The 17,689-nt window shown below is 33.4% G+C and overlaps 1 protein-coding gene across 1 annotated transcript; it reads right to left on the bottom strand.

Annotated features, from left to right (window-relative positions):
- Nucleotides 1–3,032: 3,032 nt before the first annotated feature.
- LOC125814145 (uncharacterized) lies at nucleotides 3,033–17,054 on the bottom strand. The gene is made up of 13 exons (XM_049493602.1): nucleotides 16,592–17,054; nucleotides 15,282–15,355; nucleotides 14,973–15,056; nucleotides 13,467–13,547; nucleotides 13,155–13,235; nucleotides 12,852–12,944; nucleotides 7,529–7,708; nucleotides 7,376–7,443; nucleotides 7,214–7,265; nucleotides 5,394–5,447; nucleotides 5,215–5,307; nucleotides 4,845–4,911; nucleotides 3,033–3,429 (listed from the first exon to the last, which is right to left on the bottom strand). Exons 1-13 carry the CDS (start codon nucleotides 16,731–16,733, stop codon nucleotides 3,338–3,340), a joined length of 1,161 nt encoding a protein of 386 aa, XP_049349559.1. The 5' UTR covers nucleotides 16,734–17,054; the 3' UTR covers nucleotides 3,033–3,337.
- Nucleotides 17,055–17,689: the final 635 nt, after the last annotated feature.

The raw sequence follows: 17,689 nt of genomic DNA, 5'->3' as shown, positions 1-17,689 counted from the left end.
AAGTTGTATTGTCAATTTCTCTCCACAAAAAAATAGTCATTTTCAGCACGAATTTCTGATTGACTGCTTGAAATAGTCATTCAATTCAATACTCCTGTCCCTAATTACGTATCCATTTTTGAATTGGCATATCTATTAAAAAATTAATTAATGACAGAGTGAGTTTACTATTTTACCCCTATTAATTATAAAGTGGATGAAACATTCTGCATTTTAAAAAATAATTAATCATTTAATTGAAGATATAATAGGTAAAAATATTGTTCTTTCTTGATTTGTCAAAATGAACAAATAATTAGAGACACTATAAAAGAAAAAATGGATAAGTAATTAAGGTCGGTGCGAGTACATAAATATGAGGTAGTTGAGTAGAATAGTCAAGAATTTCATTTGAAGTTTTGTGGACTACACTGATTAAAATAATAGAGTAATAATGAGGCACGCAAATAAGGGCGGAGCCAAATATAATCAAGGGAGTTTATTTCGAACTCTTGCGACAAAAATTGATAAGAGTATATTAATACATAATTAAAATATTTTAAATATATCTATATTAGATATTGAATTTTTTTAATTTTTTTGAGTGTTTTATTTCTTCATAATAAATATTTTTAATAAATATTCTGATTCCACCGCTAAGAGCACAGCCATTGAATTCTTATTATTCCTGATTCTAGAAGTGGAGGTATGAATCATGAGTAGCCGAAAACTATCAAATGCTTCTCATTCCGTCCAGTTTCATTTTGTGTTATTTCTATTTAATTAATTGAATATTAAACTTAAAAATAATAAATGCATTTTAAAATTTATAATCTTAAACATGATATGTGAGGTAAAAATGAATTTTATCATTAAGAATAAAATAAAAAATAAAATTTGTTAAATAAAATTAAAATTAGACTTTTTACATTAATTTTTTTTTATATAAGCTGAAATAGAGGAATTAAACCCGCGCATGGATTCATAATTCACTGTCTTAATTCACTTAGCTACATCGACCCCTAGCCCCGCACAATTTGAAGTCTCTATGTACGATTAGATCGTACGGAGTACCAATTTTTTTAGAAAAAGAGGAAGGATATAATGATGGAAATGGAGAATTAAAGAAAAGCAGTGCAGTTTCCTTGCCGACTTGCTACTTTTGAAAATGGAATTCCCACAATATAATCAATCATATCAAATCTTTTGAAGATAATGAATTTCAACTCTTCAGCCACCATTTAATTTATATTCTCATATTCTACACCATGCCAACAAAAAAATAAATCCCCCAGAACAATATTATTGAAAAAGAAGACAAGTGGAATGTAGAATCATAACACAGGAAAAAACAATCATACTACTTTAGTTTGTGATGATCTTAAAATTAATTATTTGATTTGATGTAAATATTAGGTCAGGGGCAGGCTCAAGCATATTCGTGGCCTAAAACAAAAATCAAACGGGGCCTTAAGTTAAATTGTTAATAACTTTTATCTAATTGATTTGTTCTAGTTTTCAATTGATAATATAACCATTCTTATTTTAAATTATTTTTAATGAGATATAGTACTCCAAATATGTCAAATTCTTCTAATAATTCCTTCATTTTTCATGAAAAATTACTTTTTCTACAAATAGTATTCAATATTTATTAGAAAAAATACTAACTTATAACCTATTATTATTAAAAATGAGGCCCCTTAAATTTTGGGGCCTAAGGCACATGTCTTTTTTTTAACACTGTCGAGCCGCCCCTGTATTAGGTATAATAAGTATTTTTATCGCATCATTTCTTTTTATTTATTTTACCAGCATAGTAAGGGTAATAAATACATGTGATTCAAGATTTTGTTTTATTTTGTTCACTTATAAATTATAATTGAAATGATCGAAAAGGAAATGTGAATTAATATAGTATGTTCTAAGGTTGAAAATATCTTGAAAAATCTTAGTGTGTGCTCATAATCATACACAGTAGCAGTCATTATGGAATTTAATCTTCCTTCATTTACGATTATATCTCACTCCAATTATTCAAACTATTACTATCGCTCTCTAATATTATTTCAAAGTTGATGTGACATTTTCAAATGCCACCGGTAGTTTTTTTTTTTTAATTTTTAATATAATAAAAAAGAATACATTTCAAACTATCAGCATGCACGCTAGTCAATTTTATGTAGCTCATTGGGAGGAGAATCATAGTATTCTCAAATAAAATGATGCGATTGATTAAAAATTTATGGGCATGGATAGTTTTTACTTCTTTTCGAGATAAAAATTTTGAAATTTTTTTGGACATATAATTAAGTTATTATAATTTTTTAAAATTTAACTTGGAAGTTTCAAAAGTTTTTTAATGTCAAATTAAATGATCTCACATAAAATAAAATGATCGGAATTTTTTTCTCCTTGCATTTGTTCGGTTTCATCCAATCACAAGATAGAATCACGTGTGAACAGAAGAAAGTAAAAAGTGGATTCTACTCTATAAATAAATAATATTGTTTTTTATTCAAGTTGAAGAAAAGGATATGCCAAGTGGAGTGAGTTAATCTTCAATTAGAAAACAAAAGGGAAAAGGATATGCATCCTCTGGATTTAGCATTTTATAGAATCTTTTTGTTCTTATGTGAATTTTGGTTTGATCTTTTATGCAAAGTTTAAGTTGAGCTAATGATCTCTATGTAAATGTTTAGAGCCAATGGGTCTACAAATTTGAAGAAGAAAAAAAAGAGGACAAAATATTCCTATAAAATGTGGACACAGTAAAGAATCCTATTCGATGAAGCATCCCAAGGATGAAAAATACCCATTTATTTTGATTGGTTAATCCAATGGGCAAGTCAGATATTTTATACTACGTTTTTTGTTTAACCCATTATATCAACGGACCTATATTTGATCCAACTCGCTCATTTGCCCCACCTAATCGTGACATCCTTTTAATGTGTTGGACGTATCAAACCACCTAGCCCTCTGATGAAAGACTCACAAGAAGGGCAGAACAAAAAAAAAAAAAAAAAGGAAAAGTTTCCACTGGTCTAATGAAGTTCCTCAGAATCCTTCATGTACAATTTTTAATTTATCAGAAAAAGTGAACAAATTCTACCGCTTAAACAATCCCCCTTCTCTGCATTTGATCTCCTGTAATATCACTTCCAGAAAAACTGATGTTCAAGTCTACAATAACAGGATACAAAAAAGCTACTAAGATCCAATCATATTCTCTCAAGAAAAGCTACTGTAATGCAAAAGTTAGTTGAACCTTGTCACAGCTGGTCCAATCTTTTTGTCTCCCTTGTCTAGACCGATTCCGTTATGGTAAGCAACGCAGAGTACGGGCACCCACCAATCAGCTAAATTTACCAAGTTCCATCTTTTTCTTGATCGCCTTTTGACCGTGGTATATGAATGAATCAAGTATCCCAGACACAGTGAAAACACCTGGATACAATTTCCAGAAATTTACAACATATGGAGTACACAATCAAACATCATTGATGTGATGCAAGTACTACTTTGGTCTAAAACACAAGAGGCTAACACCTTTTATTTCCAAATGAAAAGAGATTCTTCCAAGTATATAACCAATAAAAAAAGAAAAGAAAAAGAGCAGCATTGTAAATAGGTAATATGACAAGGCGACTACAATTACGACCAAACTACATGATGTGATTCACTGTGGGAGCAAGTCCTAGATGGTTATAGGTTGCATCAGTGTTGTAGAGCTACCAAGTGGTATTTCATCCGTGATCTGATCAAACACATCAACTTGCAGATATATAACATTATCAAAGAGTAACTTCAGTGGAGCCAACGAAAGAGTAAGAACAACCAGAGGCAGTCTCTGGATTTAACTTTGATGGGTTCAACTTTTTTGATGACAAGGGAAACCAGCAGCCGCTATCCTTTGGGTGCGCACAAGGTAAAACCCCCGATCCTATGCAATAGCTCACAAACCACATAGGAGAGGTAACCCGCACTAGGCAAGCCCGGTGCAACGAGCTCGACCCAGAAGGCAAACCCCTTGCTTTCGCTGGCAAGGGGTTTCGAACTTGAGACCTCCAACATGGAAGTCCCAAGCCCAAACCACTGGGCCACCCCGAAGGGTGATGGGTTCAACTTTCAAGGTTCTAATCATTGAACTCATAGACTTCTAAAATCATGAGTTCAGAATTTAATATTTGTTGAATTTTCGTAATTTTTCATATATAAATTTATACTCCATGTCGAAAATGATGAGTTCTGCATCTCTGGAAATAATTGTACAACCCCTCTCAAAGGTTCATTTTCCAATAACAGAAAGAAATTAGAATAAATAGGTGCACAGAGTGATACAGCGCAGCATAGAGAAATATTGGAAATATATCGTCTTCTAATAAGAATTGTTGTTCTATATTCAACAAATTCTTAAAGTCAGTACTCCCTTCAATCCAATTATATGACATTCGAAACTGTTTAACACCGTCTGCCTAAATCTTGGTGGTAGAGTTACCCAACACCTATGCTGGTGGGAGGTAGCAGCTACCCAATGAAATAGTCAAGGTGCGTGCAAATTGACCCGGGCACCACCATTATAAGAAAAATGTTTATTGCCACTCCATTGCTATACGACTTCCAAGATTTCAAATTCATTAGTTTGTTCAAATTTTAATAATGTGATGTTTCTAGAAAATTAACATTAAAACCGTTACTTCAATATTCTTTCACCATCACTAAGATAATATATAAGTCAAATTAACATATTACACTCTGTGTCTACTCAAACATTGTCACGTATAATAGAATAGAAGAAATACTTTTTCAAGATGTAATCAATATTAGCGAGATAAACAGGAAAGGATGAAGACTATAATTACCTCCAACAATAGCACAGACATTCGTCAAGAAGTGTAAGAATGACACGTGTTGCTCAGTGAATGTTACCTGAAACAGAGCCAGATAAGATATGTAATTAAGGACAACAAGAAACGGGTGAAAACAGGAAAGAGAAAAATCCTTATTAAAGAATTGAGTAATAACTTAGTGGCAATAATGCTTCCTTCCTTCCTATAGTGTAAAGGCTCAATGGCCCTTCCCCCCTACTACCCCAGGCCTCCCATCAACCCCATTATTTTAAAGAGATGAAGCCTTAATATAACAATTTACAGAGGTTATGATGAAGAAAATAAATAGGTTTCAGAGGCAAATTAGCGACTTAGAAATTTGAGCAATGGAACAATGTCAAACCTTGATTGGTGAAAGGTCATAGAAGAAGAAAACACCAGGAATAGACTGAAAACGACCAAAATCTGCGCCTTTAAAATGTTCAGTTACCGAGAACTGCAAACGATAAGCTGTTGTATCAGATTTTGTGGTCTATTAGTAGTACAGCAAATGCAGGTAGATAGCTTGAAGAATTAGAAAACCTGATTTGACTGGATGGTATGCCCACTGACATCTGTATATACTGTAGGTACCACCTGTAGCAAATAACTAGATATTACTATCGACAATAACAGTAACTTTCCATCGATAACTCACAAAAAATTAGGTTAACCTAATGTACAGTGGTTATCATATGACAGATGAGAATTAACATTCCAAGAACAAATAATGTGCCATGTCAACATGGCAATAGCAAATGCCAAAATTAAAGAATGCCAGATGAAGGTTTATGCAATTTTTTTCCAAATGAAGAAAGATGGTTACAGATTATAGTTATCATCTTTGACATTATTATTTCCACTATAACAAAACAATAACAACAACAAGAGTGTATATATACTGAAACATCCAACAGCAAATACCATATGGACATCAAAAATTACAAAATGGTAGAACCAGATATTTTTTATGTTTTTGTATCACAAACAGAAAAAGATGTTACAGATCATAGATATAATTTTTGACCTTATTCTTTCCACAATGACAATAATAATTGATGTTTCTCGGACTCTTCAAAAATATAGCCGTACCAATGTTGGGTACTTTAAAAATACACTACTTTTGGAGAATCCCACACCTTAATATGATATATGTTCTACTTCGAATGCACAAGAGAATAAAAGTTGTACTATCCAACAAATCAAAAGTGTTGAGGTGGTAGTGAGAGTCTACAAAACTTAGCAGACAACATGAACAAGCAATCAGATCAACGTACGCTCCTTTAATTTGAGTTTTGTTAATCATATAATACGATTTGTGCTTTTTTCATGACCTTTACTCCATTTCAGGCACTGTTTAATATTTAAATCATGCATTAAATTACAAACCCATTAATTAACTTTTGCACGAAAACAGAGCGAAAGCAGTATCATCAAACTTCCATTACAAGGGTTGCAATGTTTAGTGTTCAATGACAATTGGTGAAACATTTGGGATTCGTAAGGTATATTTAGTTTTTGAGGAAATGAGATAGGGAAAGTAGTACAACAACATACCAGTGCAATCCCACAAGTGGGATCTAGGGATGGTGGTGTGTACGCAAACCTTACCCCTACCTACCTTGGGAGGCAGAGAGGTTGTTTCAGATAGACCCTCGGCTCAAGGAGAAAAAGGAAAAGTAGTCTCAGTATGAAATAGGGTCTATTCTATCTCTTTTTGATAGTGTGATGGAACCTTCCTTTCCTAGAAAGGTAAATTGTTTTTGAATTACTCGGAACGAGAAAACATTGACTCGCGAAAAGGAAGTGGTCTGCATCTTTAGAAATGATTATCTTTCCTTCTTGTTTTGATAGATTACACGATTATCAGTTTTGGGGGATGTAGTGGGGCATGCACCAGCTTGTGGATACATCAACTAGTCCACTGGGAACTTGCTATAGCCCACAAGAACAGGTCTAAAGTTTTTGCCACCAAGAGTCCAAGACTGGGCAAATGGATAGTCTTGGGTAAATGAGCTCATACTGATCATAGGAGTTTCATAATGGTTGAATTGGTCCTTAAGCTTGGAAAACCAACTACTTACTAAAGGACTAAATCTCAGTAACTCAAAGAGCTACTACCTCTCTCTCTCTCTCTCTATCTCTCTTTAAAGAAAAAAAATACAAGTACAAGTGACAAGGGGATTGGGGACAGGGGACGGGGAAAAGAAAGCTCTAGGCATTAATCCTTGACCACTCTATGATAAGTAAGCCAGGAAACACTAAGATTAAGTGAAAATTACAAACTCACAGAATTTCATGTAAATAGCAGAAACAGGGAAGAAAGGAAAAGTAAGAGGGCAGTCACAGGATAAAATGCCAACCTTGATAAAATACTGATACATGCCGTGGGGTGTTTCTTGTGTCCACGTCACACTGCAATTTGGATTGAAAAAAAAAAGGAACAGTCAAAATACATGTGTCATTGTACATCCATCATATAAAGACACCAGCGAACAATGTAAAGACTAGCAAAGGTGATGTACCCATCAAGAGGATTCACAACACCTGGGAAGTATTCTCCATAAGTTAATCTATTGATCTTGTGACTAATCTGTTGAAAGTAGTTTTCAGTAAAGAAACATTTAGGCACAAAAAACAAACATGAACAGATGAACCAAGTTGCGAAAACATCTTACATTATAACTATCCTTCTGAAATGTGAGCAAATCATGGACATGAACATTTGACTGCTGAAAACTCTTCCCAGGTGCAAAGTGGAAATTTCCAGCCACTTTATTGACCTCCAAGAACCCATACATATTGCATCCTTCACCTTCTTCCTCTTTGATCTTTTCTAGGAAACCCTCTCTCTTACACTAACTCATATGAATTTCGAAAGAGAGAAGAAAAGATCAGCCATGAGTTCGATCAGCACATCATGAAATAATTAAAGCTCAATATCCATGCGATCTTTTCATATTAATTGAATAATATGTATGCAAAATATGTTAAAATATATGAAGCAAAAGCAGCTATTTTGAAGTTTGTCGTCACGCTGTGCTAGTGTTCAGGGAAGCGTGAAGCGGAAAAAAGCGAACAAGGCCCTGCTTCTCTTAAAGCATGAAGCGAAGCGCAATTATTATTTTTTAAAGACCAAAATAAAAAAATATACAAGGAAATGTTCAATTTAAATGGAGTAATAAGTAGATAACACAAAATCCTCCATAGGACGAGCAAATCAAAACTAAAACATAAATAAATCAACATCTTATCACATTTGTCTTTAACACAATTTCTATCCGATAAACTTTTGCAGTTCTTCCTTCGCATGAGCTGGGCAACTTGGACAAGCTGTAACGTTCGGATTACCATTTTGTATCTTGTTACAAAAGAGACATTTAGTAGGCGTTTGGTCATGCGATACCATATCACGATATGGTATCGTGAGATGGAATCAGCGTTTGGACATGCAATTTTACGCTGATTCCATCTCATGATTCCATATTCTCCAAAAACCATGATATGGAATTATATGGTAATTCCATATCATGATTTGAAATATTTTAATACAAAAATTGATCCACGAGTTTATATTTTGTTAAAACAACCCACATTTATATCTACTAACCATTTATTTCATATGTAAATAAAATTTATAATCACATCATTACTTTTTAATATTTATTATTCTCACCGACATAAAATTTATTATTCTCACCAACATATAGTCACTTAACCCATACCAACCGATTGTTAAAGTGATGAAATATATATGGTCTATTATGAGCATGAAAATATAGGTGCAGATGATATTGACCAACAAATGGCTCAAAGTAACAATGTTGGTTCGTCTTCTCGGTCACATAATCGAGAAATGCAAGTTCAACGTGAGAAAATTGTCCGTACTATGTGTGGAAGATTATATTAAAGACCAGTATACTACAATTTATGTTTAATTTTTTTTTATTAAATTAAAGTTAAATGAAACAATTACTTAAGTAGAGAACAAATAGTTTTGTAATAATTTATTATGTGATTTTATAAGTTTTTGTTTATTTAATAAGATTGAATAAACAATTGGGATAATTTTAATAGTTTTACAACTTATGAGATTTTTATGTTTATGAGAAAATATACAACACAAAAATTTCATATCGCATGTCCAAACAATACTTCAATTTCATTTCATGATTCCATATCATGATACCATATCGCATGGCCAAACGGATCTCTTTGTTTATAAATCTTGTGACGCCATTTCTAGTTTGGCTAATATTTCCCACAAACCAAATCCTGCAGAAGTTGCATGCTATTCATCAAGAGCAACAACCCATTTGATACGTTTCTGCTCCATCTTTATTTTTATAAACAAAAAAGGAACTTCCATCCAACAATTTGTCACAAAATGGTCTAAAGAATTGATCTCTCAAAATAAACACTTACGTAAAAGATTCAGCTTACACTCAATTTCTTACCATTCTATAAGTTAATAACTTTTTTAAAAGGGCAGTCCGGTGCACTAAGCTCTTGCTATGAGCGGGGTCTGGGGAAAGGCCGGACCACAAGGATCTATTGTACACAGCCTTATCTTGCATCTACGCAAGAGACTGTTTCCACAACTCGAATTTGTGACCTCCCGGTCACGAGGTCACATGGATAACTTTTGATTATCAAAATGTACTACTAATTACATAAATCTATTCTAAGGTTCGAACAGATTAAAGAAAATCCCTAAAAGTAATGATTACCTCTCACCTAGTTGAGGGTTAAGGGAAAACCATACCACTTTACCCTTAGAAGTGATGGTTTTGCCCTACCATCTTATTCCTTGCTCTTTTCGCAATCAACATCTAAATCTTCCAGAGTTCGACATTTTCCCATTCACATTTATTGAAATGGTTTTACTTTATTCCTTTGCATCTCTACCAAATATGAAAATGGAAAAACAATAAAGCTAAATTTCAAATTCTTATTTTAAACTCTTTTCCTTTGTGATTTAAGTTCTGTGCATTATGTGTAGAAACTATGAAGTTTATTGAAAAAAGAATAATCCTTGAAATGGAAAAAATAAACTCACCCATATTCTAGAGTTTAAAATACAAGTCATTAAATAAGTAGTTTTGGGGTTCTGGAAGCTTTTTATTTCAAAGTTGCTCGAAAAAATGTGTGTTACAAAATCAGCAACTCCTTAAACACTTTTTCAGAAATGATGTATGGTAATCATATTTTCCGTAGTGTCATCAAAACTAGAATCCTCTGCGAAATGTATCCCAAGTAAATTTTTGACAACTTTGTGAATGCCTAAGTATTAGTTGTACATTGATGTACATATGCTACAGGATTAGGTCACTAATATTTTACTGATAAAAAAACATCCATTTTTAAAAGATAATGTCACCTACAGGCACTACATCCCATTAAAAGACCATCTCCAACCCTACTCTATTTTAGTCTCCATTCTTTATATTTGGAGAGTAAACTAGAGAATGCCGTCTCCAAGCACTTTCTATTTTATCCTCTACTCTCAAATTATAGAGAGTTGAATAGTAGTTCTCCAAATTTGGAGCACTATTATTCATACTCTCTATTTCACTTTTTGAACATTATATTTCTATTACTTTGTAACTAACATATTATTTTTCATATAATGATATTAATTAAATCTCTAATATTCATAATTCTTTTTAAATGTAAGTGAATATATTTTTGATATTATGGTTAATTTTCACTGAAGAATGCACAAAATTTAATGATGAAATGAAAATTTTAATTAAAAATACAATACATAACATAATAATTTAAATAGGCTCAAGTCATCGACGGCCACTTAAAGTTGTCTGCATAATTCACTTGAACACATCAACTAAGGCTTGTACCTATTGAACACTTCTACCCCTTCAAATTGATACCTCTTCGACATTTTTTTGACAATTAAACAAAAATGTGAAGTGTGTGAAATACACTCGCGATGACATGACACAACGACGAATTAAATTGTGACATATGTCATTTGGATTCAAAAATATAAAAATATATTATAAGAAAATATTTTAAAGTAAAAAAAAAAAAAAAAAAAAGGCAACAATGAACTCTACACAACCCACCCACCCACCCAGAACATTCCCGGTAGCAACCAGTCCGCCGACCGGCCACCTCAGTGCGTCCACCACATGGTGATTAGGAAAATCAACACCATATTTGCTACCTACCCTCTCCCTTCTATCCCGATTTGGTGATTTCCATCAACACCATAGCTGCCATTTCTCCAATTTCGTTGTATTCCTCAAACATCAACTAAGATTTGTTGATATTTTTTATGTTGAGAGTTTTTTAGGGCTTGAATTTTTTAACAATTTCATAGAAAATAATTTTAGATACAAAGTAGTCTTGACGGAAAAAATGGAGGTTCACCGAATTTTTTTTACCAATTTGATTTATTTATTTTTTGATTAAATTCCCTCCTACATATTCAACTCTTTGAATTTTTCTACATTTTATAATGTTAGAATTTTTTGAATTTTTTTAAATTTTGACTGCTATTTATTTAATGAGTACTTTTTCGACTAAGATAACAAAGACGATATTGGTGATGGTGGAATGATAGTAGAAAGGAAAAATGAAGGAGAATATAGGAAGGGTGCGTGGCAGGGGAAAGTGGCAAAACGATTTAGCTGGTGACTGGTGAGGAGGAAATGTAGCAAGGTGGTTTGGAATTGGGGAAGAAGACATGTTTTAGGGATTTTTTTTTTAATGTTGAAATGTTTGCTTTACTTTTTGAATGTTGATGTGTTATTTTGTGATTGGTCTATAAGTAATTTTTTTTGTTTCACGCGCTTCTCAGAGGTGTATTACACCTATGATGCCATGTCATCAAAACGTATTCAATAGGTACATGTTTTGAACAAGATAGGTGTTCAATAGGTACAACTCTTAATTGAGGTGTCTAAGTGAAATATGCGGACAACTTTAGGTGGTCATGAATGACTTAAGCCATTTAAATACAAATACAACATAACAATACAATACAATACATAACATAATAATTTTAAAAATCACAATAATCATTTAATAATCCGGTAGGTCGTTTCCAAATTTAACAATATTCGGAAAAAAAATTAATGTATGATTCAGAGAAGTTGTGGTTGTGATTGCGGTTGTTCTTTTTACAATTATTCATAGTTATTCTTTAGAAATTTAGAATAAAATATAAATTTATATTATATAAAGAATCTGAAAAATAATAAAATTTTATATTACATGAAAATCATATAGGGTGATTATTTGGAAAAAAGAAAGAAAGGATTTAAAATAGAAATGATAATACAATATTGAGGCAAGAGAAGAAGATTCTTTTTTAGAGAGTGGAATAGAGAATTGGGTTGGAGTTGGTTGCCTGAAAAAATAGAGAACTCTATATTTGAGAGTGAAATAGAGGGTAAGGTTGGAGATGCCCAAACCAAGCTGGTTGTCTTACATAAAAATTAATTGCAGAAGATTTGCTAATATGAAATTACATGAGATATTTGGTAATTAGAATAAAAATCACACACGGTTTCTGTGATTACCCGTAATATAATTCTACTAAACAAAATCGATTGAATATAATCTTATTTCAAACGTCAAATAAATGCTATCCTAACAGCTAATGTATAAAATGTACAGTATCGAATAGTCACAATTGACCTTTGCATATAGTTAAGAAAAAAAGTTAGATCAATCACATTCATTCCATTCAGCATACACGTACAAAAATTATCACGTCACATTTGTTTCTTTGAGATTGTGAGACCGCTCACAGTTCTTCTATCACATCCATGTTATGTTTCATAACTTTGATACGAGGTGCGAAATGGAATTTCAGTACTGTTAATTTCTTAGATCTATTATTTTCACATGAGAAAGAAGCTATGGTAGTCGAACTTTCATGGAGGAAAAATGACTTCAGTTTCAGGGAATAATTTGGAGAAGAAGAAAACACACAAAATATATAACTCCTTCAATGATCAATTTTCAACGTACCTGGTCAATTTCATCTGGGTTTGTCAATGCCCAACCTTTCTTTCGATAGGCTTCACGAACATCTTCACAGGTGTTACAACAATGATCATCCGACTGCAAAGTTGACAGGAATTCAGAGTTGGTATGTATAAGAAACAGTTTAATGAGATAATTATCTGTATTTGTGGTATAATCAAGGACAAACAAAAAGAATGGATGCATGAAAGTAAACAAAACTAAGAGATTAAATTTACAAAGAGGATGATACTACAGCTTAAATCATAAACTAAGAGAGATTTCTAGCATCACGAAGTAGGAACATACCCCTTCAGAACCATAGCAGGAACCACAATATGTTTCGTTGTGCTCAAGTCTTCCTCCATGCCTTTGCAGAGGCCTATCAATCTGTTGTTGGAAAAAAGTCAATAGACTCAGTGCTTGAAAGGAATAAATAGAGCATGCTTCTTAAATCAAAAGTCATAATTTTTATTTGATCCATGAAAATCCAGAATGCAAATAGCGGCCAAAATTATTTCTTTAAATCCAGATATTTGACAGCTATAAAATTTGAAATAAAGCTTGATAAATTTTTACATCAGCTACTTTTGATAAAATAAAGAGTAACTTGTATCTCACCGTAGGAGAACCAATGCCCTCCTTCCTTGTCTCAATAACATTTCCGAGAACATCAATTCTTTTCTTGATGATGTCATGTCTCTGCAAGTATAAATATAACCACATCATACAAAAACCCAAAGAGCATACTCATCGGCATTAGAATTCCAATAAATAGTGCAAGTAGCTTGCAATTATCTTTACTTTCACAACTTTGGTTATTATTTTCATAATGGCCTTAGCTTCTACTGCAATAATAGCATGTCCCATACCTAGCTGAGAGTGATGCGCTTAGCTTCATTGCACACAGGCCCTCTTGCAGCCTAGTTTACAATGTACTGTTTGTCTTACACAATTAAGCTTTGTTTCTTGATAATTAAGAAATTAGAGTTAGGAAATGACTTAGTCAGATCCAAGGAAAGAGAAGATTACACACTTAGTAAGACTCAGTGCCTCCCAACACATAAGCGAAGCATCAAATACTGAAAAACAAACAAAATATAAACAAAGAAAAACTCCCATTTACCCTCAGAATCTTAGAACAGCTCAGTAGTGGCAGATACTAGATAGCAGTTAAAGATCATTTCAAAGAAACTCCATCGGCTTAGACAAGCATATACAATTTAGAAGATTATAATTCTTTCATGTCATTGTTATGTCAAACAAGGTAGGATGTAAGAGCAAGAAAAAACACGTGGATAAAAGAACACTTTTTCCTTTTCTTTTTTTGGCTGAGTGGTTGAGGAATAGGAAAAAAATCAAGAGACCCTGTTTGGATCCTATTACACAGCCCTCACTGAGTGTTGTCAAATGCTCATTTTAGGCATGCTTAAGCCATGAAGCTCAGAGAAGGTCGCGCTTCACCTCATTTAGGCTACACACTAAGGTGTGTTCCTCATTGCCTACAAGTTCTATCTTTGAATAATGTGGTACTGAAGAACAGACATGATTGGCAAAAAAAATATTGATTAGCTCTGGAGTCGGTTCAATTGGCAAAGATTGAGGGACTTGTGTATTAGGTTACAAGTTCAAGTCTTGCGCCTAGCGAACTAAGTCCAGTATTTAAGTGGATAAGGGTAGAGGGGTAGGCCTATCCTCCTAGAGTTTCGAAAGTTGTGGTTGTCCCGAAAAGTCGGCTCCTTGACGGATTTCTAGGTCATAAAAAAAGGATATATTTGGTGATAATGGTAACATTATAAAAAAATGATATATTAATTGGTAAGGAAAGCATAATGAGCAAAGTTGCTAATTGTAGCTTTATATTATTATTTCCACTAGGAGATGACATACTCAGGTACGCACAGGGAGCAGATATTCAGCCATGTGGAGTGGCACACAATACTTCACAGAGATTATCTGGTCAAGTCTCATTTAACTTGACAACTCAATGAGAACCATAATCCTAAAGGAAAATTAAGGATTCTAGCTCTATACACAAAACTAGCAATCAAGAGAATGAAATCATGTGGGGTTGGAGAAAACTAGGAACTTAGTAACAGGACAATATAACCTGTTTGCTGCACATACAATGTCAAGATGTTGCTCTCCACTGATATCCATGGCATCAACACTGAGAATTGAACATGGAATTGCTGGAAAGGTGAAATCAAACTGCAATTTCAGATCAAATCAATGTTACAATCAGTCTTTTGCAATAACCGCCTCAGAAATCCAGATCAGCTTCTTCCAATCCTCAGAATGCAATACAATACTATAGTGGAAGAGAGTGAAGTTCTAAAAGGGAGTAAAAATAAACGACTTTGAGCATTCAGACATTCAAAACCTCAAAAACTCAGATAATTACATCACTCAGCCTCAAGGTGGGAGTAACATTACATTGATGCGCAGTGTTTCTCCTCTTGAAGTATCCACAACAAGCTTTGTCTCGGTGGCAGCATGAAGATATAATCCTACAGCACAGCCAGGAGAAAAATAAAGACAAAGAACATGGAGCATGATAACAATACATCATAACATCATGTTGGGCTAAAAAAGAAACCCCGTCCTTCCCACAATGGAAATAGAAAATGTCTATTATCTAGTGCCATAACACCCATATGTTCAGTATATATCACTAAAGGTAAAACAAAAATAGGGAGGTCGAACACAATGCACTTCAGCAGCCAAACTATTTGTAGTCTCTTATGCCATCGGATAAAACTTGATTTCCATTTAACTATAAAGAAATGAACAATTGCCACAGTCTGCTAATCCCAATGCACAGAAACACAAAAATACATTCATAAAGAACATTCCATTTCACAGATAAGGACATACAGAGACTTCTGAAAATTGTCTGACTGAAAAATATAACAGAACTAAGTACTTAATAAATTTGCATAGCTTAAAGAGATATGTTCTCATATCCTCACTTTGTTTCGATCAAATCTCATCACTCAAATAAAACTAAATAGAATGTAGACAGCGTTGTTGATACAAAAGGAACTACAGACTGCTACTTGTGCTAGTTTGAACATCTTCTGCCACGCTTCCGACAATTCATATCAAAAGGCTGGAGAGAAGGAATTTGCTTCTTAGGTAAATTACTACCAAGTTTGGCAAATGGAATCGACAAAAATGCATTAAAACCATTGAAGACTTCGTGAAACCATGGAAGGTAAAGGTAGCAGGAAGATCCTATATCGGAAGTTCAGGATGCCAAATTTAGCAGAACAATTGGAATGATAACCTAACTAGTCAGGGATGTCAGAGGCCAACTCTTTTTCTTTTGTTTTCCTTTTCTTTCATCTTATAAGAACTAAGTTTGTGCAAAAGCTAATCTTTCCTTGCTCAACCACTAACCCATGACACAAATAATAAGGCAAGAGTCATCCTCCAAATTGGATTAAATGAAGATCATTACTAATAGATCCTATTGCTACAGATTACATTCTGGAAGCACCAAAATAATCATTCTTTCACTATGTGCATAGTTTGGTTTTGAGGTCAAATCCTGAATGGTGGAGATTTCATATTGACAAATGAAACTGACAACATCAAAATATCACATAGAATAATTAAAAAATGGAACAACAAACTCATACATCCATTTCGGAATAGAAAAATATATTAATATCCTACCACACAATTCTATGATTAAATAGGTTCATACAATATATACTGAGAACAAAAAGGAAGGGACATACGGAGCTCGGAGATGAAAAGCAAGGTCATGATGATGGAGGAAGCTAAGGTAATAACACCTCCGGAAAGTGTTCTGCTGTAGAAATCCTCGTTGATCTTCGGATATGCATCCAAACTTCGTATTTTACTGATAAAACTATCCATATTTTCCGATCCTTAAACTGGAAATGTTCTACAAATTGTGAAAATATATACGGAAATTCAACAAAATAGTAGTAGATTTGAGATTTATGCCGTCGTCGATGAACGATGGATCGCCAATTAGCTAATTATACAAACCAAGCGCTTAAGAGAATTTTAATTCCGGCGGTAGAATTAGCGAGTTCTCTTCTCCGTTCTCGTCCTAGTCCTCCTTTGATAATGTGAATCTGAGAGATTTTATTGCGAGGAAAAGGACAGAGAACATTCGCCGGAGAACTGTGTCATCGTTTTTACGTCTAGCTTGATCTACCGTTTTACGTCTCTCCTTTCTTTGGGCTTACTATTTAGGCCTTTCTTTTTGGGCTAATAGAGGCAATAACAGGTCAGGTCCAATAAAGGACTGTTGAAAAAGGTCGCATTAGGCGGCTACCAGTTGTCAATGAATACAGTTCTGGAGTTAGTTGTTTGGTTGGAAATAATTTATTTGAGGATTAATTATTTTTGAATTACTATTTTGGATAGTTTATTTTATCGTGTATATGTGATAATTTATCTCATTACTATAGTATAAATGGTGGGATGAGTTATCAAGAACATGACAATCAAACAAGACATCAAAATTTTATTCCTAGACTATTTTCTTATGAGTAAATTTTAGGTTTAGCAAATATAAAAATCATATTTGTATGTTATAGCTATAGTTTGTATAATTGCGCTCCATAGCAAACATAATGTTTGTATAATGTTTGCTATGGAGGATCAGATTTATATAAATGGAAAAATTGCAGAAATCTCACATTTTAGTTTACTTATTACCATTATCCCTTATAAGTTTTACAAATCTCCAAAATCCCTCATTTTCGCGCATCCGATTAGTATATCTCGCGCATCAGATTAGTGTATCTCGCGCATCAGATTAGTGTATCTCACGCATCAGATTAGTGTATCTCACGCATCAG

Source organism: Solanum verrucosum, unplaced genomic scaffold (assembly GCF_900185275.1).
Source record: "Solanum verrucosum unplaced genomic scaffold, falcon-dt-bn FXZP01000230.1, whole genome shotgun sequence".
NCBI lineage: Eukaryota > Viridiplantae > Streptophyta > Magnoliopsida > Solanales > Solanaceae > Solanum > Solanum verrucosum.
This window is presented reverse-complemented; position numbering and strand designations above follow the sequence as displayed.